Source organism: Strongylocentrotus purpuratus, unplaced genomic scaffold (genome assembly GCF_000002235.5).
Source record: "Strongylocentrotus purpuratus isolate Spur 01 unplaced genomic scaffold, Spur_5.0 spur5_scaffold_9, whole genome shotgun sequence".
NCBI classification, from domain to species: Eukaryota; Metazoa; Echinodermata; class Echinoidea; order Camarodonta; family Strongylocentrotidae; genus Strongylocentrotus; species Strongylocentrotus purpuratus.
In genome coordinates, this window is record NW_022145615.1 from 29,304,249 (window position 1) to 29,318,921 (window position 14,673).

The 14,673-nt window shown below is 37.0% G+C and overlaps 1 protein-coding gene across 1 annotated transcript; it reads left to right on the plus strand.

The window, feature by feature from the left end:
- Positions 1-246: 246 nt before the first annotated feature.
- LOC576277 (programmed cell death protein 7) lies at positions 247-11,402 on the plus strand. Its single transcript, XM_030976958.1, has 10 exons — positions 247-307; positions 2,074-2,965; positions 3,409-3,555; positions 4,212-4,301; positions 4,719-4,841; positions 5,388-5,526; positions 6,635-6,768; positions 7,238-7,358; positions 9,580-9,670; positions 10,216-11,402. Exons 2-10 carry the CDS (start codon positions 2,087-2,089, stop codon positions 10,346-10,348), a joined length of 1,857 nt encoding a protein of 618 aa, XP_030832818.1. The 5' UTR covers positions 247-307; positions 2,074-2,086; the 3' UTR covers positions 10,349-11,402.
- The last annotated feature ends 3,271 nt before the right edge of the window (positions 11,403-14,673 follow it).

A 14,673-nucleotide genomic window follows, 5' to 3' on the forward strand; every position in this document is an offset into this window, starting at 1 on the left:
ATCAGACACAAAAAAAGACAGAAATAGGAGTCTTCGCGTGGCCAATTTAAAATAACAATAATATTGTTGCATAATAATATTAAGAGAATCAATTTGAAGAAAAAAACACTACAAATTTGAATTTTTAAATTATTTTATTGTAATATATATTTCTTGACAAGATTTTAAACTCAAAAAAGCACAAATTTATGCCTTATCAATTTTACAAAATTTGAAGTGATCATGTATTTGATAGATTAGGTATACCGATATCGCTCGCGCGATTTTAGTCTCCTAATTTTCGGTGCTCCTTGAAAGAGATCGAGAGGTAAGGGAACACCATCATCTTTTTAACTAAGACTTACGCAAAGATAGATTAATGCTAGGTCTAAAGCTCCGTACAAAGTGACTGAAATTGCACCATTTAAACTTGTGACAGATTATCAATTATATTGACAAACTTGAAAGTAATTTCTGTTAGTCACGATCATGCGAGAAGGTGCCAGCGCCAGTGCAGTGCGAAGGCCACAGCTGCCTAAGCCTAGGCGGCTACGGACCCGTTAAATAGTCGGGTTCTCGATAGGTTGGGGTCGGCGGGCGCGGGGCTTTTAAATTTTAAGTTTAGGCTTTATCGTTAGCTATTCTTTCTAGTTATCCTTTTTGTCAGCAAAACTAAAAGCTTTCTTACACATTTACTGGACATGACACTGTGAGTAGATAGAGGCGCTGGTCCGAGAATAAGAATTGTCCGCATAATCGAGGATCGTCTCCGTAAATGCGGACAAATTTGGTGATCCGAAAAAGGATTCTGCGATGATGCTCCTTGATGCATTTCACATTCACCTTGCGCAGAGAGACTTTCACATTAATATGAACGATAAATTCTCAGAAAGACGGACAACCCCTAAATTAAACTAGTCTAGATGGTGAACTGGGGATATTTTATTACGCAAAATCTGTTTTTCATACTGACAGGACGCGAATCGGGAACCCTTCACCCGCAGAGCGCTGAAGAAAAAAAAACGACTGCGAAAATGCAGACGATTCTTATATTTTAGGACCCGATTTGTCATCATTCTTGGATCGTGGATCTTGAATTCATTTCCTCCTAAATACTCCAAAGAAGAGTTTTAACTGGAGGAGTTTACGAGGATATCCTCGTTTATGCGGACGATCATTATTCTCAAACCAGCGCCCCTACTAGTGGAAGAAGAAATAGACCTCTTAATTAATTTGACTTTAGAGTTTAGATATATATAGATCTACCAAGAGTACCAGTTCAACATGTCTACTAAACTAAAGTTAACTTAAATGTTATCTTTTTATTGTCTTACTCTTTAATAATAGTCTAACTTCTAGTAATAGTCTACTCTACAGACCAACTTAGTTAGCTTTTTCTATATTTTAGTCTTTACTATATATAATTTTACTAGTTTCAGACATGAGCCCAGTTTTAGTTTTCCTTAGTTTTCCTTAGTTTTACTTCAAAAAGTTTAAGGGAATGAATCAATTAGGCCAGCCAAGCAATGATTCAATGCCAATGTCATGGCATTGTCACTTGTCAGTGTCTAGACAGAAATAATTATAAGATGGGTAGAAGAATCCCTGCAATCTGATTGATTAAGTTTACAGTTCAATGTGCACTGACAATTTTTTTTTTTAAATTTAAATTTCATGATAAGTTAAAAATCATGCTTCCGGTAAAAAAATCATGCATCCGGTAAAAAAATCATGCGTCCGGTAATAACCGGACGCATGATTTTTCCATGCATCCAGTAAATCTGTAAAATAACAGAATTTTGTATTTTTGACAATTTTGGGGGTCCCATCTTATAAAACAGATGATGCACAGGTTTAATTCGTGGGTCTGTGTGCATACGGTACCTTTGAATTTGGTCTAAAACCATTCAAAGGTACCTTGTGCACACAATCCCTACCGACGCACTCAAACCTGTGCATCATTTGTATACTGTGTGGTGGTCTATGAGGTGTTCTGTAATAAAACTTACTTTTGTCAACCTTCCCAAATATTTAGTACACATATGGTGACCCTTGCTGCACATTATCAATTCTGTATCTATATTGTATTTTCAGGAAGTCAAGGATCATGAGCTCATCACCATGGGGGGCTCCCCCTCCTGCTAAGAATCAAGGGCAACCATTTTTTCCATCTGGGCAGAGCAGACCCCCCTTTCCACCATTTATAAATCAAGGAGCACCATCGAATCAGTACCAGAGCCAACCTTCAAATGCCCCTTCTTACACCCACTTCCCACCAGCACCTTCTGCATCTATGGCTCCTCCAAATGCTGGAGTTGGGCGTGGTTTCCATCCCCCTCCCCAGCCTCCTCGGTTTCCATCTATGCCTCCTCCGCTGCCATACGGTAATCGGTTTGGGGCAAGCGGTCAAACACCCCACATGACACTACCCCCTCCTCCATTTCCCGTTCCACCTCAACAGCAGCAGCAACATTCTAGGAGTGATGGTAGAGATCATCCGGTCAACAACACGATGTTCAACCCCTCGCTTCCTCAAACTGCTCTTCAGCCTCAAAATGAATGGTCAACGAACTCGTCCCCAGCGGGTCAAGGGCATGGACAGTGGAACCACAGAGGAATGGAGAACAACTATCAGCCCCAGGGTATGAATAATAGTACCCAGAACAAATTTTCACCGCACCCGCAACAAGCCAGCAGAAGACACATCCATGGAGACTCCAACTCAGGACAGACCAGGCTCCAACCCTATCAGTCATTTAGGAATAAGCAAGCAGACGGGAGTCACCATAATTCTTTTCCAGGGAAAACTAAAATGGCACCAGGAGGCGATGGATTCCATATTGCTGACCTTGAGCAGAGTATGACGACAGTGGTTGACCAGCCGGAGAAAGAGGAGAGTGAAGATCAGAAGTGGGTCAATCAGTGGTCAAGATCCCTCAAAAAAGGAGGAGACGAGTCCAAAGAAGCAACGAAACCAATATTAAAGGTATGGGAGATTCCCAATAAAATAACGCTCTATATACATATTCATGAACTAAAAAGTAAACCAAGACAGTTTTTCATAAAATGATATTCAAAGATAAATGTATATTAACTTTCACCTCTTTAAAATTTATCTGATTTCTCCGTCTATTTCTATTTTTCTATCTTGAATAATTGTATATATAAGACAAGAATGTATCAAAAAATGATTGATGGTCATGTTACCTGCTTTCATCATTTCTTTTCATAATTACTTTCAGGGTACATAACTGAAAGTAGAATAAATGTTATTATAGGATGGAATCTATATTTTTCTAATTTTGTGATTGGAAATTTGCCCTGAAATTACAATGTTCAAATTTACAATGTTGCTCATATATATTGAATGTTAACATTTACCATTTCAGCATCATATCAACAGTCCCTTCCCTTTGCATATCCTTTTAGATATCTGAAGCTAGAATATTGCTGTCCAGATTCTTGCAATTACTGGATCAGCTGAAAAGGAAGAGAGAAGAGGCATCGGATTCTCTGATGAAGGAAACAGATGGAAGGAAATGGTCTCATCTCTGCAAAGAAATGGAAAAGCAAGCGGTAAGCTAGATTCAATGAGGATACTGTTATTGTTTCTATTACTTGAAATATTATAGTACTGCACAATTATGAAGCTGTTGGAACCCCAAAAATAGTTCAACTTATGCAAAATGTAGGAATTTATGAAGTGTAAATAACACATGTCTTGCGTAGTTTGGATTAAAACAATAATTTCACTTGGGGGAAAATTTTGCTGTGCAAATTCGAGCTATGCACAGTAAACTGTACAGATTTTTTATTTTTTTTATTTTTTAAACATCACTTTATTGTTCAAACTTGCACAACAAAGGAGAAGATACAATAGCCCAGGATAATTCCATTTTACTGGAATATGCAGATTCTGTCAGTGCCAGGCAATGAAGAGAGGCGGGCAATAGAAAGAAAATATAAGACTGGTTATTACAAGGTGTATTATTTGTGTGTGAGTAACGAATCCCTTACATACTTGAAATGCGAAGGGTAATTTTGGTTTCCCATTTATTGGCATTCTTTGAGTAGTAGATAACAAATATTGATGTGCAAATGGGCAGTGTAATTTACAAGTGGAACTATGCTAATTTCTGCCGATTGTATCACATTCTGATTAAATGCATCGAGAAAGGAATAGATAAGATATTTGATGTACCAGCTGTCTTCAATTATTTTATCTACCTCAGGAAGACTTGTCAAAGCTAGATTCAAGAATAAGCCAACCAGAGTTTGTTGAGGGACTCAAGAGCCAAATAGAAAAGAAAAGAAGAAAGAGGGTAAGTGCAAGAGGAATTTCAACTTAATTATGATATCACCAAAAGGGGTGATAACCATATATGACAGTATATTCTAATGTCAAATTACATGGGTATTTTATTACTATCTTTCATTTCATTGTCATGTTGCTTTGAAAACAGATTCTGTTATTAATTGAAATTTTAAAAAACATGCATTTACTTAAAGACATCATTTAAAAATGTTAAATCTAAGATGCACGGCCCTACGTGTTATAAATGTCTTTGATATGGTGTAATATTGAATGTGGAAGGGTAATGAATCTTCCTTGGTACCGGTAGTCACTATGGTACATGTAGGTGTTTTTGTTTATTAAAGTAGATGAGAATGGTAAACGTTTGGAAAATATGTTAGTTGTGGATATGTCAGTGCACCTGCCTTGTTTATTAATTTATCAGGAAAGATACAAGAGGCATCGTCTAGGAGAATGGGAGATAGGAGAAGAGGCACTCAGAAAGCGGAATGAGAAAATAGATGCCTCGATGGCTGCAGCGCTTCACGCTAAACAAGAAAAGGAACAAGTAAGCATTGTTTTGAGTGTAGATTCTTGACGTTTAAATCAAATCTCAAATTCTGTATTTATGTGTTGTGGTCCAGTGGATAATTCTCTGGACAGTGAACCACATGGTATGAGGTTCAAACCTGTACCGCAGCAGTAATGTCCTTTTACAAGACATTATTCTACAACACTTGACCCAGGTGAAGGTAATGGGAACCTGGCAGGAATTCATTCCTTAAAATTCTGGAGTGCTGTATAAATGGCAGCCTTGCTAAAGTGACAATGTGCCAAACATGAGTGTAAGGCCTAAACAAACAAAAATCTTGAAATCTACAGTCGGCTTTAAAACTGATAAATATCAGCCCAAAGAGGGAGAAGAAAAAAAAAGTTTAAAAAAGAAAAGATTTCCGTCCGACCGACCTATGTTTTGGGACCTAAAGGGCAACACAACATCTTTTTTTTTTAAGGCCTTATACAAGAATCTACTATTTATTAATGGTGTTATAAAGGAATCTGTCATTAAGTCGATGAAGAATGTCAAATTCAACTCCTTTTCTTTTTCACCCAGGAAGAGGAACTGCAAAAAGAAGTTGACCAGGTCCTGTCTGAGGTTCATAAAAAGAAACAAGATGCCAACAAGACGATGGAACTATTCAGAGCTCTCCGTAAACTGAGACAACTCAGAAAAGAGTCTGCTGAAAAAGGAGGTTCGTCTTTTGTCATCTTCGTGACAAGTTATCATATTGAGCTCAATTGTAATATATTATCATGTTGATTTGTAAACATGTTCCTAGATCTTGTCTTTATTATGCTGCATTAATCTTATCCAAAATGTTTGAATCACAAATATATTATGGTCACTGTAGTATATCACTGTTCTTGTATCCTTCACATTTTAATGGAACATTGGGAAAAAAATCATGCAATCCTCATTTATTGTGTTATTTAAAGTCGTGTACAGTATAAGGGGTCTGTAAAATTACCAGTCAAAAAGTGAACTTATAAACTGGTTGTTCTTTTTACTGATTTATGTTACATGTTATTAAATGTAAACAAAATTAAATGGTTCTTAGGTCAATTGTGGGTATAATGTACTTTGATTATCATGTATATTGTATAAAGTGTTCTGAGTCTAAACTGAATAGTCCTTGCTAAAACAAACCATTCATATTTCAGCCTCTCGCTGCAAAGAACATTCACATCTTCCGATATTGGAACCATTTTATTATCTCTTTAATATTCAAGTATGCCTTCTTTATATTTTAACTGTAGCAGAGATGCCAACCCTCCCGATTTCATCGGGAGGCTCCCGATAATTCACCCCAACTCCCGACCTTACGATTTCCATCCTTATCCTCCCGATTTAAAAAAAAAAAAAAAAAAAAACGTAGCAAAGTAGCAAAAGATTTTTTTAGCATATGGATTGCTGTAACCAATGCGTGGATATTGACACAGAATCCAAATGGCGGAAAATCAGCAAAAGAAGACCAAGAAATGGTCTCAGAAGTATAAGACCGAAACAGTATCAAGTACCCGTGTATTCGGAAGTCTGAAAGGAATTCATCATGCATTTTGTACAATTTGTAATTAATTTTTTTAAAAAGTGGAAATTATTTAACTAAATACACATGTAAAATGCTGCGAAATAAGGCTCAGATTGCACCAGAGATCATCTAGAACCCCAGAGCATCCAGGGCCCTAAAGCAGGCCCTGGACCCCGGCCGCATGGGTCGGGCGCTATGCGCTCGACATGTGCGCTACGCGCACATTATGTGGTGTCGGTTACAAATCCTCCCTATTTCTGTTTTCCAAAAGTTGGCATCGCTGCTGTAGTCGGATACAAAGCTGCAAGAGTTTTAGACGAGAGGTTCAACAAGAAGATGTCTATCTTGGAGGAAATGATGAATAAACAAAAACTTCTCTACATTGAAGAAGAGAAAGCACTTCAGGTAAGTCAGAAACAAATAATTCACAAATTATAGGCTTTGTATTTGAAGTTGGCCGGTACTTTAAAAGAGTATTTATTTTCCCCTCTATTCATTGAACTTTCAATCATGAATAAGAATTGAATATATACATGTGTATATACATAATATTGAATTTATAGTCTTTATGAAGATTATAAATGCTATTCATGGTTTTCCTTTTTCGTGCTTGTTCATGGTTGTGTAGTTTGCTGGGTAGACCTTTTTCATTTTACTGCCAAAATTTGGTTGCTTGAGCATGTGTCACATCCTAGTGATTTTTCCCCCTTTTTTCTCCCTTTTTCATTTTTTTTGGGGGGCCTTTATGTTGGGGAAGGGAGGGGGGGTAGATCAGTTAAAAGATATCCACTGTAAGGGGGGGGGAAAGCTGCTAGACCATGTAGAAGCATCAGTCTTCAGGGTAATATCCAACATGCATTCATTTCTTTTCTAGGTGATGTTAGAAGAAGAACATGAAGAGACAAGAGAGAAAGCAAGACAGAAGAAAGAACTGAAGGAACGACAGAAGGCAGAGAGAGCATGGGAAGAACAGCTAGAGTTACTCTTTGGAAAAAGTAAGATGCTGGAGAAAAATAAACTAGTGCTGAGATTTAATCGAAGTTATTCAATCTGGTTTAGTACATTGTATCATGTGAAAATCCTGTTAGTCAATTGTATGTGTGCTGGTAGGTGTTCTGATATTTGCTCTGGCAACATTTGTAAAGCTTTATTTTTGTTAACGATAAAGTGTCAGAGCTGAATTTGTAGGCAGGGCTCGACTTTATCGGGAGCCCGGTGGCCATTGAACCCCTGCGGGCTCCCTGAAAAAGTGCTTGAGGAGCCCGGCTGGCTCCCTAAGTTTTTCTAGTATCAGCCACAAAAAATGCTGTTTCTTACCAGCACTTTAATCCATGTTTTAATCCATCTAAAAACCCAAATTCCGCAGTCAAAATCATGAAATATGCGCTAGGCATTCCAAGGCACACTTGGCTCAACTCCAGCGCGAATAATGAGTTGCAAAAGAAAACACATCGAGATCAGTGCAGGAATGCCATGCATGATAACGTTATATCTCCGCACTCGTAACGAGTGCGCAATACATGCTGCATTGTATGTCGGTGCACTCAGAGAATGTACACACTAAGACAAACGCACGTGGTCGCTGCGTTGCCAGAGCTGAGTGTATGTTTACGTCGACTCGTGTTTGTGATACATGTGCGTTTGTGATCGTGAGTGCTTATTCTTCAGCGTGCGTACCTGGATGGACTTGATTATTGTTTGAACATAATTTTACGAACTACAAACTTCAAAGGCGTGTGTAAAAAGGGGTTGATTGTTGTTTTGTGAACATATGTACGAATTAGGGAGATTCGTGGCTAATCGTTAAAACGGCGTGTATAAACGGTCAAAGGGACTGAAAAGAATAAAATATGGAATAAAAAAGTTTGACTTGAATGTCGTTGGACTAACTTAACGGCAATCAATAAATGAATTGATTATTTCTTTCATATGTTTTCGCAAGGTTTGTGTACTACTATAAACTGTTGTGTGTTTTTTTCTTACAGTTTATGTATTTCACAAAATGTTTTTATTGTAAACTGAAAGTAATTTAGCCTTGAAGCCTTCCATGGGTTGGCTGTCATATAGTAATACGTCATTTGATTAATTAAAAAAAAAAAAAGTATTTGACTATTTCAATCACGTTTCGTCTGCTATTACGACTGAGCTTTTATTTGCAAGATTTCATTCATGAAAACAGTGAGTCACGTCGACACTTTCAACATAGTGCCTGTGTTGTTTGGTAACGATTGCATGAGAAATATAATCAATGGTATGTTCGCGCGGTCATTGAGCCCCCAGGGCATTCCCAGTGGCTGAATTAATGTAAACAAAGATGTCACTGAGAATTTATAGATTGAATTTGGCTGCATGACCTCCAGAAATTGCCGCGGGAACGGATTTATTAAACACAATCATAGTGTGAGTCGCCACCCTAAATAAATGGGTCTGATCCAGGGGGTCCGGTAGGATATCGAGCTGTCCCCTAGTTAGCTAAATTTAGATACTGGTGTTTTAATGGTACCGTTCTGTCCATACAGTTTGAGCCTCCAGATTTACTATATTAGGACATTAAAATTTGTAGATTTAATATTTTTCTTTCTTTTCTTTTCTTTTCTTCTTTTTTTTTTTCCTTTTTTAAAAAACTTTTTGTTTAGTTATCACTCACTGCCCCCTCTTCCCGGCTCACTATTTTTTTTGTAGGCTTAGTGTATGATTCTAGTATTAATTACTGAGTGATAATGGGTCAAGGGACCCTAAATGAAAAAGGGGGATAAACAACCGATTCATGATGGATGGTAGTCGGTTCATAATAATACATCCCTCCCTGGACCCGGCGCTGATGATTATAAAAAAAGGTATCGTGACGGTGTGTTTTAATTTTTTAATAGTTAATGACCATTATTATGACCACAACAAAAACGTGATAAACTTGGGCTCCCTGAAACCCCTGCGGGCTCCCTGAAAAAGAGCTTGAGGAGCCCGGCTGGCTCCCTAAAAAAAAAGTAAAGGTCAGGCCCTGGTAGGGTATATTTTGGGTCTGGATCAGGTCAAATGTGGGGTCCAGGGTTCAAGTTAGAACGTATATTAGCACGACTGCTGAGCAAATTTGTCACCAGAAATACTCAGGCAAAGTAATATTTGAAATAGTTATGGAATAAGCGATGAAAGCAGAATAAATAATAACATTTTAGTGAAATAATCTTCTGTTCTGATTTTTCCCCCCTTCTTTTTCAGCTGAAGAGTTGGAACTTGGACATCCATTATTCATGTTCCGACAATTTCACCAGCAGGCTAGTCATGATCTTCAATCTCTCACTAATATAAGGTTAGTATTTTTATCAATAAGTGCATAACAAGCTAACTGAGTAAAGAAACTGAAAATGCTGATATAAGTTTGTTGATTGATGGAGAGTGAAAAGCTACTTGAACGTAGGCCTAAATGTTGTTATACAGATCACACATGACATTGTAGTTGTGTAATGAGAAATAACTCTTTCATAGATAATCTTTTTCTTCTGTGCTTTACTTTTCAACACCCTTTGAAAGAAGTCAAACGGATATGGTAGGTTGTATGTTTATCATGCACAGGTCATCATTATAGATTATGACGGCTACGTTAATGAAGATAAACGAATCTTATGTAGTTGTATAATGGGAAATGACTCTCTCTTAGATAATCTTGCTTTACTCTGTACATTATACTTGTTTAACAAATGTCTATATTACCATATCAAACTTTGGGTTTTAGTCATCTTTTATTTTTGATAATTTAAATATTTTGGGTGAATTCAGTTTTTTGTCATGATTGCATTATTTTGGAATAAACACTGATATTTACATTTTCTTTTCTCTTTCTGTATCATGATGCAGATGCCAGTGGGATATGTTTGTTGCTTCAGAATCAGATCCAGCTGGGTCTAGTATTCCAGTGTCATGGGTCATGCCCTCTGACCCCTTGAATCACATCTGGGCAACGGCGATGGTGGATTCCTCTGGCACCTGACAACAAAAGACAATGTCAAAAGTCATGCCCTCTGACCCCTTGAATCACATCTGGGCAACAGCGATGGTGGATTCCTCTGGCACCTGATAACAAGAGATAATGTCAAAGGTCATGCCCCCTTACCTAGCAATCATATCTAGGCAAGAGCTGAGTTCATGACCTGAGCCCTCTGACTTAGCAATAACTTCTTTGCAACTGCAGTGGTAAATTCTCTCCCAACAGCTTGAGATTAGCCAAACAGATACTCATGTGTTTATATGGAGAGATCGCTGTAGATATTCCTGGCAGGTCCAAGATCCAATGTTAAAGGTTTGTCATGTGACCTTTCAATTTACCTCTAGGTACCAGTACTGCCAGGAAACACAACCCTGAGCTCCTAATAGCAAATGGCAATACTGAAGATCATGCTATGTGACCCAATAGATCATTTCTTTGTGATAGTGTGCGGGTAAGCCTGTATCCGATGACCGGGGTAATAATATGATTGCAGGGCCCTCAGGGAGAACAGTATGAATACTGATAAGGCTACCCTGGGTAAACGAGACATATTATTATTATTATTATTATTATAGTGATGTGTTTCAAATTGTCACCTTTGAAATCTGACCAAAGCAATAAAGAGATTGAATATTCGTCAAAGAATATTGCGTTATAAACATGAGATAAATGCATTTAGGTCAAATCCATACCATTTGAATATAGAAAAAACAACATGTAGTCATGAGGTCAAGTACATCTCAGCTAATTTACTGGGCAGGCCTTTTTCCCCCCTTTATAATCGAAAGGAAATTTGAATGGATGCCCTTTTTAAAAATTGTTTAAAGCCATGATTTTCCAAAAGAAGGTAAACACAGGGGTTATATCGAGGGATTTGGGATCTGCTTAGTTACGATGACGGCAAAATCACCTGAGTTTTTAAAATTGTATTTGTAGTTCTGCCCTTGATAAAGCTAGGACTGTTTAATGTAAAAGCAGTTAAAGAAAACAAGAGTGAGACATGCAGTTTGTAGATAATATTTTCATTAATAAAACCTGGAAATGGTGCAACAAATTCTTATTGTGTGTTGCATCCTATTATTTTGTACGTGTCCTTCAAGTCAACCATCATGAATAATGGTTGAGAACTAATTATCACATTGGTCAAGATGTTTAATTTTGGATCCTCTTTGAACTCTTCTTAAAATAGGGTTGTTGTTTGACCATTGCATTATAAACCAGTTTGTAATTAATTAATTAATTAATTAAAGTCCGAACACGATCAGAAACTGTCATTTGATTATTTCTCATCAATATTCATACTTCTTAAATGAAAGCATGTGTATATGTATGTGCCAATGGTGAATTTGTATCATCATGGAGAAGTACTTCATTTAAAGAGAAGGAAAACATGATGAAACAGAGTACAGCTCCATCACTATCACGATGGTTGTTCTGAAATGCAGAGAGGGACTCTTTTATTGGTTTCAAAACTATTTCATTATTCAATGCAGGTGTCATTTTGGGGATGAGCTAATTTGCTACAAACTGGTCTGTTATGGGTCATTCCTTGTGGTTGTTTATGGCTTTAGATTTAGATCAAGCCAATTTTACAAAACATACTAATTTTTCACTGACTAAATATGCGATGTGTCCAGGAATAGACTGAAAAAAGCAGAGAGTAAAAGAGAGATTGAGAGAGAGAGAGAGAGAGATAAAAGTAGAAAATGGAATACAGAAGAATCATGTGAACATGAATAATAATTGAACAATTGTTGGAGACGGACCTTCAGATTCAATTCTAAGGATGAATAACTTGATACAAACTTCTCTTTGATTGCTTCATGTAGTATCATTTTATTTCTCATATTTACCTGTCTATACATATAATTTACAGAACCTTAAGTCATATTTACAAAGTAATGAAATAGTATGGAAAATTATACAGAAATCAAGTTAAAACTAAGCAACATTCTGCAATAAACAAAAGAATTTCAATATACAAAGTATACAATTGTACAAGACGAAGCATAAAATGAAATAAAATTTACACAATAAATAAATATGGACCTCTGGAAAACTGATCTTCTCAAACCAAGAGGGTACACTGTCTGCACTAGATAATGCTGACCAACCTAGTAATGCATTTAAATGTAATGCATACTCCTTAGTAGTAAAGATTGACAACCTAAAAGCTGATTTGGGTCAACTGTAAAAAAGCTGTCGCGTTTCCATTGTTTACCGGTATCCAGATTGTAGAGTAGACCTTTGGACAATTCACTCAATTAGAGTGCAAGTCTGTATATTTTGTGATGCGAATGAAGTATGAAATTGCCCTCTGTTATTCATTAATTTACATTTGAGATCTACAATTTATGATAAGCTGGCCAATTGCCCTTTAAAAAAAAGATTCATATAAGACATTTCAAAACTGTTGGTCGCAAATCTTCCACATAAACATCAACAGCCTAGTAGTAGCATTTAACCATCAAAGGAACTTGCATATATATGCATGAATTTTGATGTTAAAGGAAACCTCATCCCAAAGAATAAGTGTATGTATTCTGAAAAATGAGATGTATTCCAAACCTTTGATGTACAAAATTCCTTACGAAAATATACAGGAGATATATAAATGAAGATGTTCTCTTTCATACACTTTGGTGGGGAATCTTGTAGATTAATGGGCAAAAATATAATAAATCTCCCAGATATTAATTAAAGTTATTTCTTGGGGTGATGTTTCCCTTTAAGGAAGAAACTCTTTATCTTTTAAGCTTGAATGCATAAGATTTAGTAATAGTTGATGACTACATCACAACAACATTGCTTCCGTCTATCACACAGGGATCGTTAAAGTCATACAATAAAACAAAACTAAACCAGATACAGTTGAATAAAAGCAAGGATGAGTTTCATAACGCATCTATTACAACACTCGTATCAGTCTCTAATTTAAAAGATTATTCACGCACAACCAGTTGAAAGTAAATACTTATCTTTCATTTTTTATACAAATCCACGCTTTCACTCCGGCAATCGTCTATTAGTTTGAAACGGTGCATTATTACAATTCGAGGCAAGTTCCGCATCATTAGTCAGGCTCAAATTAATGAAAAATGTGCTTGTAGCATTATTACTACTAATGATAGTTTTGGTGGCTTTTTGTAAAGCACTAGCGTCCATCAAGCCTTCATGGTCCTTGCGCTCCAGCATTATTACCAGAGATGCCAACTTTTGGAAATCAGAAATAGGGAGGATTTGTAATCGACACCAATTAATGTGCGCGTAGCGCACATCTCGAGCGCGTAGCGCCCGACACATGCGGCCGGGGTCCAGGGCCCGCCTTAGGGCCCTGGAAGCTCTGGGGTTCTAGATGCTCTCTGGTGCAATCTGAGCCTTATTTTGGAGCATTTTACATGTGTATTTAGTTAAATAATTCCCCCTTTTTTTTTAAATAACATAAAAATTGTACAAAATGCATGATGAATTACTTTCAGACTTCCGATTACACAGGTACTTGATACTGTATTCGGTCTTATACTTCCGAGACCATTTCCTGGTCTTATTTTGCTGATTTTCCGCCATTTGGATTCTGTGGCAATATCCACGCATTGGTTACGGCGATCCATATGCTGAAACAATCTTTCGCTACTCTTAATTTGTCTTTTAACATAGTGGAATTATTACATGCTTAAGTTAGCAGATGATATTTCTCTTTCAATTCACAGATATATATACTGATAAGCGCCCTCCAAAAAAAATCATAATAAAAAAAAAAAAAAAAAAAAAAAAAAAAAAAAAAAAAAAAAAAAAAAAAAAAAAATCATTTTTTTTTTTTTTTTTTTTTAATAAATCGGGAGGATAAGGATGGTGATCGTAAGGTCGGGAGTTGGGGTGAATTATCGGGAGCCTCCCGATAAAATCGGGAGGGTTGGCATCTCTGTATTACCCGGTCTCAGGTACCCATGTGCACTTGGGTAGAGAGTAGCAAATGTGGAATAAAGTCTTGCCACAGGATGAAAGTGCTGGGCTGTGTTTTGAACCCTCAAACCTTGGATCGAGAGTCAAGTGAATGAACCACTCTACCACTACAAATGGCTTCACAAACATGTCAGGTCTGATAAATATAGTGTATGTCCATGTACTGGCTATTACACGATCATCGACCAGCACTTTTAACAATAATAATAGTACAGTACAACCTGCATATAAAGACCGCTCAAGGGAGACATGAAAAGTGGACTTTGAGGCAAGTGGTCGATATGTACAGGTGGTAGCTAAAGCAGGTTTGACTGTAATAGATTATATTTGTACGGCACTTAATACAAAAAGTCTCCAAGTGGTTT